This window comes from Gossypium hirsutum, chromosome D05, assembly GCF_007990345.1.
Source record: "Gossypium hirsutum isolate 1008001.06 chromosome D05, Gossypium_hirsutum_v2.1, whole genome shotgun sequence".
NCBI lineage: Eukaryota > Viridiplantae > Streptophyta > Magnoliopsida > Malvales > Malvaceae > Gossypium > Gossypium hirsutum.
The window spans coordinates 20,357,503-20,374,236 of NC_053441.1; the positions used below are offsets into that span (position 1 = coordinate 20,357,503).

The following is a 16,734-nucleotide window of genomic DNA, read 5'->3' on the forward strand; positions in this document are numbered from 1 at the left end:
ATGAAAGCATATTTTAATGATTCTTTTCCTCCATTTCTTTCTAATTCATGGTAGTAATGGGGAAAAGTTGTGCATTCCATCTGGTTGGTGTTGGCTAAATGCAAAAGAAAACATAAAGTTGGTCTTGATAATCAACTCTTTGATGAGTAAGTTCAATTGTGTAGTTTAGTCCTATATAGTTGGCAAAAAGAAATTCCTTTGTTATGCTTAGTGAGTGCGGGAGTCTTAGTTTACGGCAGCAAATGAGCATGATTAAAAAGCTCAAGCACGGGGTGCAGAATAACAAGGGAAACTGGACAAGATCCTCATGAACGATGGTCCAAACCATATTGCTCATGACATTCATGTGGTCCAAATTGTCCAATATGAAATTTTCTGGGACGGCTGAATAAATGTAGATTTGCAAGGAGTACCTAACCGCAGTCAACAGTTCCCATAAACAGTGGAAAATCGTATGGAAAATAATGGTTCAGTTTTCAAATGCTATGGTAAGAACACTATTTCCATCCTTCTAAAGAGATCTTGCACTATTTCATTAATCCATGGTTTTAATGACTGATTATAAGTGCTTAACAACACCAGGAAGAAAGTCTCTATATGAAGCATCCAACCTCCATAATGCCATGAATTGGCAAGTGTCAATCTTGTTTTCCTATCAGAATAAGTGTCCTTTTTAAGATTTGGCTTCTAAGTTGCACTGCTTCCAGAGCTGTCCCTCAGTAAAACATATATCTGTAAGGAGCTATGTATACTTCTGCTATATACAGAAGCTTTCAAACCCGGTTGCCAAACACACACCAGTACAACTAAGGAGAAAGATCAATTCTGTAGATGAATTCTATAATGTCACCAGCCTAAAACAAATTATTTAGTTAACACCATGGCTTTGCTAAGAGATGAAACCATGTGGGATTGATTGATGTTGAGTTCATCCACCATAAGTATCATTTACCTACTGAAACAGCAACCAGGGCAAGTTAATTTTAAATCCTGAGCTCTCATGTCAGCACTCTGCAGTATCAGAAGGCTCTACGGAGGTTGTTAACCGTCAGATTAGATGAACACTGCTGCTCTATAGGTCTGGTGGGACTGCAAAGTCTGCTCCTCTTTGATTCAGAAATCCTCACATGGGAAATTGCCACAGCAAGCAAATCCACCACACCATTTTTATCTTGTTCCTCTGATTTGCAGCTAGAACTGAGGGATGTTAAGACTTGCTATGGAACCTAACTATGAGAAACACCATTAATCCTACTAATCATACTTGACTCAGATCCAGGAGAATTTGAAATTTGGATGGAAGGTCCTACTTGATTCTTCGACTTTGATTTGATGGATAATGTCTTCAATGAGCGCTTGGTGTAGAACAATATCCATGGATGTCCTGAAGTTAAGACAGCTCAGATGTCAGCAAATGAAGTCTAATGATTAAGCTTTTAAAGGAGCTCTAGGGTTAATCTCCTATTCAAGTCCTAAGACAAATTTGCAAGTTTATACCAGATAGGCTCAGAAATAGATAAAAGAAACAAAAATGGTCCAAATAAATTGAAAAAGAAAAACATGATAAACGGCAGAAGGAATCCTAAGACAGAAAAATTCATGATGAAAATAGATCAATGGGACACTTTATACAATTAGCAAAGTTACATGATTTACTAAAGACCGCAAGGCTAAGTCGCAAATTTCCAAAAAATATATATCAAATAATTGTTTTAGTATTTAAGAAAGAGCAAGAACCTACTTAATCCTTCACCAGCAGTTATTCTTGATGATACGTCCCTGGTCAGCATTCTTGCCAGCAGATCGCGTGCAGGTTTAGATACAGATTCCCATATCCGCGAAAATCAAGCTTTACATTCTTGATGGCCTCAAATACGGCCCTCAAGGAGTCTCCTTGAAATGGAAGAACACCAACCAAAAGCACATGAAGGGGCACCCCTGCACTCAATATATCTACCTTCTGAGAATAATTTCCTAATAGAACCTCAGGGGCAACATAAACCAGACTTCCAGCCAAACCAGACAAAACCTGACCAGTAGTAAATAGTAATTGTATTACACAAAAGCATCAGGCATATCTCATAAGGAGACAAGCAAATATTAAACAAACCTTTCCCGAGGCAATATGCTAATGCAAGCATCTTTTAGTATCATCAAATCTACTTATGCATAAATTTGCTAAAACAGTTAAGAATTAACAAACTAGAACATGAGAACATTTAAAGTGAAATCAAATAAAACTAATCTGTTTGACTTGTAATTCAATGATAACAATTGCATGCCCTTCCAAATTTATAGTTTCAAATGTTTCGGCAATTATGCTTTAATTTAGCTTCACAAATGGTTTGGCTTGATAGGCTCAAAGAAGAGCACGGTACCTCACATGCTCGGTAGCAAATCGTAATACTGATGGTTGTAGAAACCTTTAATGCTTGAAATTTAGATCATTTGATATAAATTTAAACAATTCAAAAGATAACATGTCCTTAATCCTTTTCTTCAGCAGCTTCAGTTGTTGACAGACCGAGACATGACTATAGAAAGATGTAGCAACTTAGATTCTCTTCATCAATACACAGACAGGAAAAGAAGTCTTATTGTCTCAACCAAAAACTTATTTCTCTCCCTCTCCCTCATGCATATAAGTGAAAGATGCCATACTTGATAAACATTGAGAACATACAAAATTTAAATCTCCATACATTGAGCATTGAGTTGCAAGATACTAAGTAAAGCAGGAACTTAATAGAATCAATAAAAAGTAAAGATAAGCATTCTTCAAAGCAGGTGCCAGATATTCACCATTGGAAATTCTCATGGCAAGACCGAAATCTGCCAACTTTATTTTTCCAGAAGTTGCAAGGAGAATATTTTCTAGCTTGATATCTCTATGCACAACTCCCATGTCATGACAGTACTTAATGACTAACATCACATCCTTAAAAATATTGGCAGCAGGTTGCTCTGAATACGGACATTCTGTCATTTGATCAATCAAACAACCTAAAAAGCACAAATCTATTACGAGATAAAAGCAGTCCGGCTCCTCATACAGCACCTGCAAAGTCACAAACCCAGGATGACCAGATAAATGCTGCATTATCTCCACCTCTCTGTGAACTGTCTCTTCTCCCCTAAGCAAGGTTTTACAAGCAAACTCTACTCCACTAGTTCTAGACCTACACAACCAAATTGACCTGAATTTCCCCTGCTCGATCGTATTACCTTTAACATAATCATCCTGAACCTTTTTCGTCCCACTGATCCCTGTAATCACCTCAATGCAACCCATCTTCCTCTTAAGACCTCTACCTAGAGGCACCAATGAGGACGCACCGCAAGTAGCAATGCCAGCGAGTCTACTTTTACATGAACCAACAGGAGGTGTATCCACATCTTCTTTGCACCTCTTCTTTATCCTTGAAAAATCTTCTAATGAAAAATGGGACCTAATATAATCACATGCCGAAGCAAATTTGTTGGTTGCCTCCGGAGATGCATCAGTTTCACTTCCTTTCCTCTTCTTTCTCATCAAGTCAAGTATCAATTCAGAAAGAAACTTATCCAAAGTTGGACCTGGATGCATTTAAGTTTCCTAAAGATTACGATGAAAAATCCAGTTTTATTGGCAATCTCTTCTGCTTTAGTTTCCGGTAAATGAATGAATAAAATAAAATTATGGGTCAAAATCAGTTCAAAGCCGAAGGATATAAACAGAAGCAAAATAAGGCAAGAAAACTTGATTCGCTAAGCCGCAAAAAGTTGCGAACTCTTGAAAACGAAATATTTACTTGAAAAAGAAAATCGAGAAACTGATATGATCTTGTTTGTTTTTCATGGATTCTCCCGGGGACCATATAGAATCCAGATTAAAAAAAAAACCCAACATTTGTTCTATTATTATTCATAAAAGTTCAATCAAATGATAAATCAAATCAGAATTTAGTAGTAAAGAACGAACCTTTAGATACAGTGAAAAATCTACCAGATTCCAATAAGGGAGACCCCGGTTGACAATAAGTAGTTAAAAGACCGAAAACGAAGAAAGTATCAGCGACAATTAAGCGAGTAAGCAAAATCCGGGGATAGAATTTTGGAGAATCAAATAAAAAAACCTAGAAACGTCCAGGCTTGAGAGATTTGGAGGGTGATTTTATTTTATGATAGTAATGCTTATTATAGCATGCAGTAAAATATTAATTTTCTTTTCTTTATTCTTTAAATAAATTCATTTACCTGCTTCTGAACCAGTCGGGTCCCATCCTGTTACCCATTTATCTGCTACTGTACCAGTCGGGTCTTACTCGGTCACCCTTTATGTGGGTTATTTTTACGTGCTGACGCAGTTAATGTTTGGAGCGTTCTAATTGGTTTACGTGACCCCGCTGTCAGTGAGCTTTTCAGTTTACATACGTGGCCTTATTGGTTGGACAAAAGCAGACGCGGAGTATTTTTTGTTCCAGTCGTACGGGTTGCGTTGCGTTCCCGAGAATGGAATCTATAAAAGGTTATTTATTTATTGCTTTATGAAATTTGGCTCCTAAATTATCTCTGTTTTTTTATTTTAGTTTTTTTTTCTCAAATTGATACTTAAATTATCATTTAGCTTTTTTAGATGGTGTTAAAAAAAGCCAGTCGCCGTATGATGCCAATAAGAATGTGCCATATGACACATCTAATCAATCCCAATATTAAGTAACAATTAAGTTTTAAAATAAAAATATTTAATTTAAACTTAAATTAAAAAAACACCTTTAACTTTGACTTACTATTGATAACATTGACCATCGTTGACCGACATTGATCGATGTTTACCATCGTAGACCATCCACACGACGTTATATATGTATATTATATTAATTAAAAATATTAAAAAATCAGATATAATATATAAAAATTTTAATTTTTTAAAAAGTTAAAGAAATTTTAATAATTCTTTTATAGGAATCTAAAAAATATAAATATAAATTTTAAAAATTCAAAATAATAAAAATATTATAAAAATAAAAAAGTATTTAAATTTAAAAAATGTAAAAAAAAATTTAAATTTCAAAAACTTCAAAATAAAAAAAATTAAAAATATATCTAAATTCAAAACAATTTAAGTGTTTTTTTCTTTAATATATATTTGAAATTTTAAGTTTTCTTGACGCAAATTTTTAGAATGTAATACTTTTTTTTTAATTTTTTTAAATTTTAATCAAAATAATATATATAATATTATTAACAAAAGATAAGTGACGTGCTTTAATAGCATGGAATCAAGGCCAACGCTAGTCAATGGTGTGAAAGTCAAAGGTGATTTTTTAAATTTAAATTTAATGTTTTAATTTAAATAGACTTAATTATCACGTGAGACATTTTGACCGGTTAGATGTGCCAAATGACAGATCCTGATTGAAAGCACGTGATTTTTTTAACATCATTGAAAAAAGGCTCCTTCGGGTAATAGTATGATAATTTAAATACCAATTTGAGACAAACAAAATTTAGGTATCAAAGTGAATAAACAGGCATAGTTTGGGGGGCAAATTTAGCATTAAGCCAAAATATTTTGTTACTGACCTTTTTAAAGCCCAGCTCGATTATTTACTACATTTTTTAGGGTTTAGCTACTACCACTTCTTCTTCCTCCTTTATATTCTGTTCTGCTACAAAATGAGATTGTTTGATGCATGGTAAGTTTCCATCATAGTTTTCAGTTACTCATCATCCCCAGACCTGAGAAAAACACACAAGCAGAAAGTCTTTGTTGGGTACTGCCCGGTACCTTAAGTTACGGCGGAACGGACGAATTTTGACCGAAACAACTGGTACCGAACGAAACTTGAAGGGGAACGGAATTTGTGGGTGAGTGTCCCGGTCTCTTACTGGAACAGAGTATTCCGGCCGGTACGGGTACGGAACTAATTTTTATGGTCTCAACGCAAAACTAAGGTACCCTAAAACATCAGACACAAAGTCGAGACAAAAGAGAAAAGCTGAAAATGGCCGAGTGTGTGAGGACAACCTTAAATCCTTCCCACTTCCTACTACACTCCACTAAAACCCCAACTCAAAATCCCTTTTTTTCATCAATCTCTTCCTTTGAAGCAAAACCCAATGCTAGAAAGTACCCCAAAATTTCCCTTTCCGTTATGTCCAGCCAAAACCAAAGCCAGGGCCAAACCCAAGTACCATCTCTTGATGCTTTGCTCAACTCTGGTCGCAAAGAAGAAGTTTTTGCCAGTATAAAAGCCTCACTTTACAATTGTCTGTCAGAGACTAATCTTCAATTGACAGTCCCTGGTCTCAAATCCAAAACCAGAGGCAAGGTAGACACAAAGGACTGCCTTTTCTTTAAATAAAAAAAAATAGTCAAGTTAAAAGATGGGAAATTTTTGTAATTTTGCTTGAGTCATGCAGGTTAGGGACATTTATGATAGTGGGGATTATCTTGTTTTGGTCACTACTGATCGTCAGAGTGCATTTGATAGGATTCTTGCCTCTATCCCCTTCAAGGGCCAGGTTTATATACTTGCTACTTTGTTAATGGTAAATATTAACTGTAGTAGATGTATCATTGTTGGAATTTCACTTTTCAGGTTCTTAATGAGACGAGTTTGTGGTGGTTCAATAGAACTCGGCACATGATTCCGAGTGCAGTTTTGTCAGTACCAGATAAAAATGTTACAATTGCTAAGAAATGTTCTGTTTTTCCTGTTGAATTTGTTGGTGAGTATCTTTGATATTCTTATCATTCATTTTTGTCACACGGAGGGTGGTTGATTGGAACCGAATTGTTTCGTTTTTAGAAACTTGGAACTCTGAATTTTCATGGTCACATTTCATGATAGGAGCTATTCCGAAGTCCATTATGAATGGAGTTTCACCCTATCAATTAAAACAATCAACAAGTTTCCTTAATCCTTTGTTCATTCACAGCATGTAAAATAGTGAAAATGATCCGTGACTTTTTGTTTTAATATTTTTGTGGGAGATTGAATTGCCACAGGTTCAAAACAAGTTTTAAGTTCTAATTTTGCATGCCAACCTTGTCATTTAGAGCTATTGCTGTCGCCTGGTGTAAAATCCTCATCTGATCTGGATTTTGGTGCTATATGCAGTTAGAGGGTTTGTGACCGGAAGTACTGAAACGTCACTGTGGACAGTTTACAAAAATGGAGTTCGAAATTACTGTGGAAATGTACTTCCGAATGGTGAGGCTTCTGTGTAGTTAAAACACACTCTGTTCACTTGGAAATTGTGCTATATGATGGTGAAATGATATGTTTGTTATAGGGCTGGTAAAAAATCAAAAGTTAACTGCAAATATACTCACACCAACAACTAAAGCTGAGGATCATGATGTTCCTGTAACTCCTGACGAGGTTGATCCTTCTTTTCACCAAAGTTGAGCTTTGAATGATATAGGGAAAGTATAAAAAAAAGAATTAAGATTCTTTCTTCATCTTTCATGTTGCTTTAGTGTTCTCCTCTCCCCCACATCTGCCCCTTAAACTAAAGGCTAAAAAAAAGGGTCCTATTGGCTAATCTTTGCATATTGTTGATTGGTAACTGTTCATCTGCTGGTGCATTTTCCTTGCAGATTATTGAAAGAGGATTGATGACTCAAGATGAGTTTGATGAAGCAAGAGAAAAAGCTTTAAGTTTGTTTGAATATGGACAGGTGATTTTGATTCTGTTCATAAACTTCATGTGCTTTCATGGTGTAATATCTATCAACACACTGGAAATTCTTCAAGATGAGATCAAATAAATTATAGATCATCATGTTAAAACTTAGAATATACATGAAATCGTATTAAAAGAAAAGAAAAGAAAAAACAGAATAAGAGTAGAATAAGAAGCAAAACAAATATTTATTGTAATTTGTGCTATGACAGCATGTTGATTAAGATGAAAATGGTGAATTTTGCATTTGCGAGCTGCTTCCTGTTCTCTTAAACTCCCATAGTTTTGTTAAATACCATTTCATTGCATGTAAGATAATATCTATCAACACACTGAAAATTCTACAAGATGAGATCAAACAAATTATAGATAATTATGTTAGAACTTAAAGTGCTCAAGAAATTTTATTTTATTTTTTATAAAATGAATTGATTAGAATAAGAAGGAAAAAAATATTTAATTGTACTTTGTGCTGTGACAGTCTGTTGATTGAGATGAAAATGGCGACTTTGGCATTTGCGAGTTGCTTCCATTCTGTTAAACTCCCCTAGTTTAGTTAGAAACCTTTTTATTACTACTCACCGTTGTACAGTTCATCCATGCTCTGTTGGTGATGAAAATGTTCTCATGTCAAGCATCGCAGCATATTTACAGCAATCTTTGGTATCTCTGTATGTTTGTGTCTGTTTGTGCTTTCTACACCAAACACTTTCACCATATAAGTTATTAAAATATGATGAGTTTTTTAATTATGTATTGCCACTTGCACTTGTTATTGCTCAATCAGTAACTACTGAATGGTTTATTGGAGCCGACTTTATGATTTGAATGATTTTGTTGAGAACAATGCAGCGTGTAGCTTTGGAGCGTGGCCTGATTTTGGTAGATACAAAATATGAATTTGGAAAGAGTAGTGATGGTTCAATTCTATTGATTGATGAGGTTAGATTCCATTTTCCTGAAAGGTTCCCTGCTTCTGCCTGTCACTCGTATACACTTTACACGCACATTTTAGGTACGAAAAAATTCACACAAACTGACAGGCAATGATAAATTTTGCTTTCTTGTTCTGTAATTCAAGGTGCATACACCTGACTCAAGTCGATATTGGATTTCCAATTCTTATGAGGAGCGCTTTCAGAATGGTCTTGAACCTGAAAATATTGATAAGGTGTGCGGATAGTTTATGCATGTCAGAGTTGATGTTTAGGGACAAAAAGTTTAGAGTGAACTAATATTTAAATGGTTTGTGGGGTCTATAGGAGTTCTTAAGGTTATGGTTTAGAGAGAACTGCAATCCCTATGAAGATAAGGTAAGTCGCATCAAAAAGTTAAATTCTATGCCCATTAATGTAAGTTGAGGATATACCGAAATACTAATTTGATCATGCAATCCTTAGGTGCTTCCTGATGCCCCTGAAGAACTTGTCTGCGAGCTTGCTTGGCGGTATATTTTCCTCTTTATCATACCTTTTAGTTGATGCAAAATATATACTACTAAGAATGTAAAGAGATGAGCAAAATTGAAATCCATGTCTTAATCATTTGATGTTACATCTCGCTTTTCTTCATTTCTTGTCTCCATTCAACTGGAACACACTGTCACTGTTTTATCAGCTCGCATTGGTAATTTTTTGCCATGCTAGGCTTCACAAAACATGACTGCATGGATCCAATTTCATATGTATGGGGTTCAGTCATTAATTTTAAAAGTGACAATAGTTGTAGTGCTTTAACATTTTGACCCTGTTTTATGTTTGTAGTGCTTTAACTAACTCCCGTTTGTACCCTTACTGCCAGATACATCTTTTTATACGAGACTATAACAAAATCAAGATTTGAGATGCAGCCGATGGGAGTAAGACTTAGTACTATAGATGTTCTTTTTAATGTTATTACGCAAAAATGGCAGGTTAATTATTATTTTTTTCTTGCAGGAGCCAATACACGATCGAATCTCGCGAAATGTTTCCTCTGCATTATCATCTTTGCAGTAACAGAAGAAGATTGTACAAGATCTCATGGTTTTCCTAGGATGGTATCTATACTGTAACTTTGAATGAGCATTCCAGCATTTATGGAGTTTTTAAGTGTTTTTCTCCTGTTATTTCCTCTATGAAAACAGGCTTTCTGCATCCTTGAGGCCTTTGGCAGATGAACTTAGGGTGGAAGACGAGCTGATTTCTCCGATATAATGCATTGGTCACTTATTTTGCTTTTAAAATCTATAACTAGGATCAGCATTTCAATAAATTCTAAGATGAACGTCTGACATTTTTGTCCTTGATCTTTACCAATGAATGAATGGCTGATTCATCTTTTCATTTCTTATTCTTCCGTAGTTTTACAGCAAACAGGTCATGTTGAATTGTTGATGTGTGTGCGCATGTGTTTGTGTTTGTTGAGAGAGGAAACAACCACATTTAGACCAGAATCCGGCAAATTTTGTAGATCTCGATTGTGATAACCGATAAATTCCAATTTTACTAGCAATGAAACATTATACCTTCCTGTTAAAAACAACTTAGGAAGAAGCGGTTCAACAAAAACAATGCCCACACATGGTAGTTAGCTTACAATCTTAAGGCTGCTATCATGATTTTAATGGGGGACAACGTCCTAGTGGCATTCATCTAGAGACCTATGCAGGCGCTCGTGCACTATTTCTCTGTTTTAAGTCCATAGGGTTTGATATCATCAGGAATACTGATACTTCGAGTTGTTTTTAACCCGGAACATCAGCCATCTTCTTTCCTCTACAATAGAATCTATTTCATCCCAAGAACATCTGAAAGGCATTGCCTCTAATCTCTGGAGTCACTTTTACTTTGCTCGTTGAGAGCTTGAACAAGGGCAGAAATCTCATTATCCATCTCAATTCCATCCTTATACATCATTTCCAGGATGTCAAACGCTGGTCTCTTAGCCAAAAGGTGGTTTCTAAACCATGATTTATATATTTCTGAACTTGCAAGACCCAAACGCTGAACATCTCTAAAAAAGTTGTTTGCATCGTCCGAATTCCCATGCTTCTCGAAGTACTCAGCAATGGTCACGAGAGTATAATGGGGCGGTCTCCAATGACAATATTTTAACAAAGCGAACCCTTTCTTCATAGCAGTGACGGCCTTCACCATGTCCTGGCTTTTCACCCACCCTTCCATCAGAATTTCCCATGTCTTGTAATTAGGACACCCTCCTTTCTCCAATGTGTGGTGATGCAGTGACTCAGCTTTCTCCATCCATCCATTCTTCACGTATGCACCTAAAAGCACATTGGAGACCCTGATATCATAATTTCGACAGTTGTACTCCCACTCCATAAACACTTTCTCCGCTTCTACAATACCGCCGAGCCGAACCAAGCATGATAATATGCACATATAGTTGGCACAAGTCATTCTCTTACCTATTAACTTACTGGTTTGCCAAAGCCGAAGAACCTCGGTCTTTTTCTTCAACAATGCATATTGAGTCATGAGGAAGATATAACCAAAGCTATTACTTGCAGACAGCTTTGTTTCTGCAGTTTTGAGGGCAGTTTCTGCTTTCTGAACCAGACCTGCTTTGGTATAAATATTAGCTAAAGTCGATAGAGTGCTCCAACCCATACAGACCCTCTCATCACTCAGCATTTCAGCATAGACGGCTTCAGCTTTTGCAACCCCAGATGATCGGGCTGAAGCATCCATCCAAAGGTTGTATGATAGAATATTTTTGGGTATTTTGTTTCGATTCATTTCTTTGATAACCAGAGGTACTTTTTCAAACTGAGATGTAGCAATGTACAGTTTCATCATTTCATTGTATAGATGGGGGCAGAGGGTCAGCCCCATAGAAACAAGCTTACTCATGAAAGCCTCGGCTTTTCCAATGTCACTTTCTTTTACATAACCATTGAGAAGAGGGAGGCAAGCTGCTTTCTGTGAAGCAGTATTGGGTAAACAATTGAAATGTTCTTCAGCCGCTGTTAAATTACCAACCTTGATGAGTAGCTTCACTTTAGTGGCATGGGCAACAGCTGGCATTTGTAAGCCCTTTTGAGTTTCTTGCCATGTCAAAATCTGTTCGTTTCAGAGAGTAAATATAATACAAAATCAAATCCATTGAAAACCCATTAAAATAAATTAATAAAATACACTTTTGCCTGGAAAAAGTTCCCTACCAATTAAAAAGAATGAAGGTTTTTTTTTTTAATAGATATTGCAATATCAACAAATTCAGAAGAAGAAATGAAGAAAGGAACCTGAAGGGCCTGATTGTAGCGCCTAGATTTGTGGAGAATTTGGGTAATGGATAGGAGCTGCGGAATGTCAACTGTCTGACCCGAATCAACCCAACTGCGAAGCACCTCGGTTGTACTTTCCGTCGGCGACCTCAACCCCAAAATTCTCCCCTTTAGACTTTCATTGCTGGCAGCAGCAGCACTTCTAACACTAGCCTTTTTCACCCAGGAAGGAACAGAACTTAGTAGCCGCCCCCACCTGGCGTCCGCAAGCTTATCGCCTCCATTGCTTTTGAGGTTAGAGAAAATGGAGCGACTCGCCATGGACGATATAACTCTGCTTCCGCTCTCTGTCTCTCTCCGCTCCTTTCTCGGTCGAGGAAAGTAGTAAACCTCGGTATCAAACGGCGTCGTTTAATGTGCTTTTTAGGCTTATTCAGCGCGAGTTTTGTATAATTACAATTCCACGGCACACCGGCAAATGGACCCCATGTAAGTTTTTTTTTCTCCAACAAGCCTTTATATTTCCACAAATTTTACTCCTCCTTTTCCTTCAAACTTGGTTCCAAAATGACAAAACTCAAGTGTTATTATTATTATTTTTTTTTATAATAGAAGAGTAAATACATGGATTGAACAAACATAGCTCTTAGTGATATAACAACAATAGCATCAACACCAAGGTGATCAAGAAATGTCACTTTGTAATATTTGCCCCCAAGGCATCGATGCTAGGCCATCGGCAAGTTTATTACCCTCCCTATAAACATGTTGGATAACTACTTTCTACTCCTTTTTCAAATAGTCTTGAGTTTTTTGGATTAAGTTAAACTCGAGATAGTGTTATTAACTCAAATTCTTAATACAAGTTTTCACTACATACACTTAATTCTGTCCCAATTTAGTAATTTATCATATTTAAAACTTAAAAGTTAAATTGATATCATTATTAATAAATTTTGTTAATTTTAAATATATAAAATTTTAATATTTAAAATTTAAACTCCAAATGATAACACATATTTGAATTTAATAGAAATAAGTTAATAATGTTATCATTAGATTTCAATAGAGAAATTAAATTCAAGTAAATATGTTTGCGTGTAAACTCGAAAATGGAGAAGAAACTTTGGGAATGCAGTATGTATCCGTAGTTCTTACAAGGACACTATGGCTAATGCTATTTTCATATCTAACTAATAGCCAACCAAAGTTTGCACTTGGAATTTGCTGGAGAGAATTTGATATAAATTAGGAAATATAATTTTAGATTATTAAGAATAAAATTATATGTGGAAGTGTATTTATTATTAAGAATAAAATTATATCCAAAAGTGTATATAAATTCATTGTTAGAGATTATCTAAAAGGTCTTTTTAAAATAATTGATTATTAAATTAATTTTGAGTATTTATAATTTAACCCCTCATCTAATTATAAATATCGGTATCAATACATTATTTCCATAACACTTAGATACTTATGACACTTATAATATAATTGGTGATTTAATTTTGCATCACACTTTATAATAATATTTTGCATTATACATATGTCCAGGATTTTAATCCAACATTAAACTCTACTTTCGAGAGTACTATTGGGAGGCAGAGACGAGGTCATCTCAGTTTCAGGAGTTGGTTTCTTTCGCTTGATGTCACCGTAGAAGTAGGAAAGGAAGCCCCATAGCGACAGAGCAAGAGACACCCTTCTCCGCTTGAAACTTCTCATTGAAGAAAAATACTGCCAGAATCTCTGTAACTGGTAATAGAACCGAAATCACTACACCCGATAGCAATGATGACGCACAAAACACTACTCCAATTGCTCCCAAGAAGAAACATTGCCATATTATTGCACTAAAAATCGCAACTATGTAGTATTTTGTTTCTCCTAGCTCGAATTCCCTTGCTTCCCTTCCAATCACCTGCAAACACAAACAACCTTTCAATGTATTACTTTCTCCTGGCTTTGAGCAATGTACTAGCAATGGTGATCAGTTGGTTTGTAGAAGCTGAAACAGTATCTCACTAGTGTTGGTTTTCAATAGGCCAAAGCTGCCTTGGCTCTTTTTATTAAAGACACAGGTGATAACTGATAAGATTAGAAAGTTTAACTTCTAGTTTATGTGGACGATATAGTGATTATTGGAAGTACAGGCTATTGGTGATTGTGTATTCCTAAACCAGAGTCAATATGTTCATAATCTCCTAAAGTCAGATGGCATGAGTGAGTGCAAGTCTCTGCCAAGTCCCATGATCAGTTCAGCTAAGATGAGAGCTACAGAAGGAGATCTTTTGGCAGATCCTCATCATTATAGAAGTCTTTGTTGGGGAGCTACAGTAGTTGTGTGTGACTAGGCCACACATCAATACTGTCAATAAGGCAGGCTAATACATGGCTCAACCTAGAGACAGCCATTGCAGGCTGGTCAAACAGCTCATTATCACAGCCTTTGCTGATGCTGATTGGGGAAGCAACTTAGAGGACCGAAGGTCAACGTCTGGTTATGTAGTGTACTTTGGCTGCAATCTTGTTTCATGGCGTTCTAGAAGGAAACCTGTGGTTGCTTTGTCAGCCTCAGAGGCTGAATACAGTGAGTATTGCAAGTATAGTTTCAGAATCACTCGGATATAGTATTTGTTCCAAGAGCTTGGAGTTAGCTTGTCAACCAGTGAGTTAGTGTGTATATAGATTTATACGCAAATCGAATCTATACATAAATAGTATATCAAACTATAATATTATACAAATAAATTTATATTTGGCTTTCTAAAAATAACATGCACATCTTAAATATAAATTAGTAAAAATTTTAATATATTTAAAAGATATGATTAGACTTCTATCACTTGTCCTGTAAGAAGAGCATAACTAAGAAAGAGACAAAAAACAAACCTTGAAATCATTGTTGACGAGCATCCCGACGGTGCAAAAGGCAGTAGCAACCAAACACATCACCAACTGAATCTCCATCACAAGGGCGTAGCTGATCTCTTGCTTTGCCTTCTTGTACGTTAGTTCCACCAATGGCAATATAAATCCGTATAAAGCCGCTGCAGCTAAGGTCATTACGAACCCCAAAATATATTCCTTGTCGGATTCATTCGCAGGCCGGTCGCTGCTCGAATGCAAAGCCAGAACGCCAGCCCCTATGGTCAACAAAAACACGGCGTTTATGGAGTAGGCAGTGAACTTTTGTTTCACCAACAGGAAAGCAAACCCCGCCGTGAAAGCCAACTGCGACGCGATGATCAAAGAAGAAGTCGAAACGGGGAGACGAGATAAGCCATAGGAGTAGAGGTAGTTATCGAGGCCACTGAGGATCCCGAGGACGATAGCGGCAACGAACAACGGTCGTTCCATACAGAAAAGCTTGTTTTCCGAGGTGGGATTGGCCGTCCTGGAACGATGCACGTAAGCACGAGCGATGGGGAGCAAGATGATGGGGCAACCCGCGGTCTGGAGCCAGCTCGAGAACCAGATTCGGTTCCCACCATGGATGAAGTAGAGACGGGCGATAAGTGGAGCACCGCAGTTGCCTATAGAAAGGATGATGCAGTTTATTATTAAGAGAGCTTTTCTTATGGTGCCACCATCCTTCACGTCCATGATTAAATTCTCTGTTTTGTATTTGGATATTTTTGCATCTCCTTCTCTGTTTCCAAGGTGTTTGTAGAATGGAAGAAAGCCGAAGTAAGGATAAGACAACCATATAGGTGCTATTATTCAACTCGTTATATTAAATTCCATAATTTACGTGCATTTCGAAGCAACTATAAGTATTGTAATCTATGATATAGATTGTTATCATAAGGTTGAAACATGGGACCGATACCTCATTTGATTTTTTTTTAAAAACTATTTTCGTGCAAAAAGGGGTTTTATGACTTGTAGTTCAAAGAAAAATTTCATTCTGAATCAATTCGATTCATCCAGCGTTTATCAAAGAGGGTCCAGTTTTTTTAAACCAGAGAATTTTATTGTTGATGCAACGTCTAACAAACATTCCATAACTGTTGGTCTTCATCAGCTGTCAATAACAGCCATGAAATATTGCGGTCGGGATACTAATAGCTGCATTTGCATTATCCACTCAACTCAGCAAATTCATTTCGTTTCAATCTTGAAATTTTTTAACACTACTTAGGCACTGAATATACAGTTAAACACTAACTATTTTATGCTGCAATTGTTCAAAACATTATATTACATGGTAGCATTAAAGAGGTTCTTTTTGTGTATATTGAAGTCATCTTTTAACTAATTTTTTGTCTAGTCTTAGTATTGTATCTAAGTACCATCTATAAATACCTTCACTTGCCACTAAGATGAGTGTCCATTATTGCAATTTAAAAATTTTAAAAATTTAACAAAATTCAAATGAGATAAAAACAGAGGTGTTATGGGACAAAGTTAGGTGCGGTTTAAAAAAATTTCAAGTCCGCCTATTTTACTATTTTAAAAATAATAAAATATTAAAAATATATATTATATATATTTCTATAATTAAATTTAAATTTAAATTTTTTATTATTTAAATTAAAATTGAGTCAAGGTGCAAAAATCGTTGTCCCAACCCAACCATTAAACAAGTCTATAACTATAAAATATAATCAAAATTAATTTAAATACTAAAACTACTTCTTTAAAATACTATCAACTCTAAATTAAGATTTCTGCCAGTCCCTAACAAAAGACAAAGAAAAACAACATAGTAGTTTAAACAACTCTAAATTAGATCTACTTGAAATTCTCAAAAATTCCCTCAATATTTTCAATACAAAGTTATTCACTAAAATCAATGCCCAGTTAAAAAATTATAAAACGGTGAC

The 16,734-nt window shown here is 35.8% G+C and overlaps 3 protein-coding genes and 1 pseudogene across 10 annotated transcripts; 1 reads left to right on the top strand and 3 right to left on the bottom strand.

Annotated features, from left to right (window-relative positions):
- Nucleotides 1–506: 506 nt before the first annotated feature.
- Nucleotides 507–4,190, bottom strand: LOC107905068 (serine/threonine-protein kinase PEPKR2). 7 transcript variants are annotated; one of them, XM_041094264.1, is made up of 4 exons: nt 2,803–4,190; nt 1,742–2,029; nt 1,311–1,384; nt 507–1,226 (listed from the first exon to the last, which is right to left on the bottom strand). In XM_041094264.1, exons 1-2 carry the CDS (start codon nt 3,584–3,586, stop codon nt 1,986–1,988), a joined length of 828 nt encoding a protein of 275 aa, XP_040950198.1. In that variant the 5' UTR covers nt 3,587–4,190; the 3' UTR covers nt 507–1,226; nt 1,311–1,384; nt 1,742–1,985. The 7 variants fall into 7 exon arrangements, 6 of the variants coding, with proteins under 6 accessions (XP_040950198.1, XP_040950197.1, XP_016687123.1 ...); XM_041094263.1 differs by having other exon boundaries at nt 507–1,384; nt 2,379–3,595; nt 3,962–4,180; XM_016831634.2 differs by having other exon boundaries at nt 507–1,384; nt 2,379–3,638; nt 3,962–4,180.
- A 1,400-nt stretch (nt 4,191–5,590) lies between these two features.
- Nucleotides 5,591–9,998, top strand: LOC107905071 (phosphoribosylaminoimidazole-succinocarboxamide synthase, chloroplastic). Of its 2 annotated transcripts, none has more exons than XM_016831641.2 (13): nt 5,591–6,314; nt 6,406–6,507; nt 6,585–6,714; nt 7,107–7,199; nt 7,282–7,370; nt 7,589–7,669; nt 8,527–8,616; nt 8,756–8,845; nt 8,937–8,987; nt 9,075–9,121; nt 9,475–9,532; nt 9,612–9,708; nt 9,800–9,998. In XM_016831641.2, exons 1-12 carry the CDS (start codon nt 5,988–5,990, stop codon nt 9,669–9,671), a joined length of 1,218 nt encoding a protein of 405 aa, XP_016687130.1. In that variant the 5' UTR covers nt 5,591–5,987; the 3' UTR covers nt 9,672–9,708; nt 9,800–9,998. The 2 variants fall into 2 exon arrangements, with proteins under 2 accessions (XP_016687130.1, XP_016687129.1); XM_016831640.2 differs by having other exon boundaries at nt 5,592–6,314; nt 9,612–9,712.
- A 140-nt stretch (nt 9,999–10,138) lies between these two features.
- On the bottom strand, nt 10,139–12,379 carry LOC107905070 (pentatricopeptide repeat-containing protein At5g27460). The gene is made up of 2 exons (XM_016831638.2): nt 11,921–12,379; nt 10,139–11,738 (listed from the first exon to the last, which is right to left on the bottom strand). Exons 1-2 carry the CDS (start codon nt 12,221–12,223, stop codon nt 10,479–10,481), a joined length of 1,563 nt encoding a protein of 520 aa, XP_016687127.1. The 5' UTR covers nt 12,224–12,379; the 3' UTR covers nt 10,139–10,478.
- Nucleotides 12,380–13,330: 951 nt separating this feature from the next.
- LOC107905072 (purine permease 1-like) lies at nt 13,331–15,748 on the bottom strand (annotated as a pseudogene).
- Nucleotides 15,749–16,734: the final 986 nt, after the last annotated feature.

Excerpts from the sequence above, each read along its gene's own strand:
- LOC107905068 (XM_041094263.1), bottom strand. The coding sequence starts at position 3,586 with ATGCATCCAGGTCCAACTTTGGATAAGTTTCTTTCTGAATTGATACTT.
- LOC107905071 (XM_016831641.2), top strand. The coding sequence starts at position 5,988 with ATGGCCGAGTGTGTGAGGACAACCTTAAATCCTTCCCACTTCCTACTA. Across the intron at positions 8,617-8,755 it reads CAATTCTATTGATTGATGAG|GTGCATACACCTGACTCAAG; the intron begins GTTAGATTCCAT and ends CTGTAATTCAAG. Across the intron at positions 9,533-9,611 it reads TTGAGATGCAGCCGATGGGA|GAGCCAATACACGATCGAAT; the intron begins GTAAGACTTAGT and ends TTTTTCTTGCAG.
- LOC107905070 (XM_016831638.2), bottom strand. The coding sequence starts at position 12,223 with ATGGCGAGTCGCTCCATTTTCTCTAACCTCAAAAGCAATGGAGGCGAT. Across the intron at positions 11,739-11,920 it reads GCTACAATCAGGCCCTTCAG|ATTTTGACATGGCAAGAAAC; the intron begins GTTCCTTTCTTC and ends TGAAACGAACAG.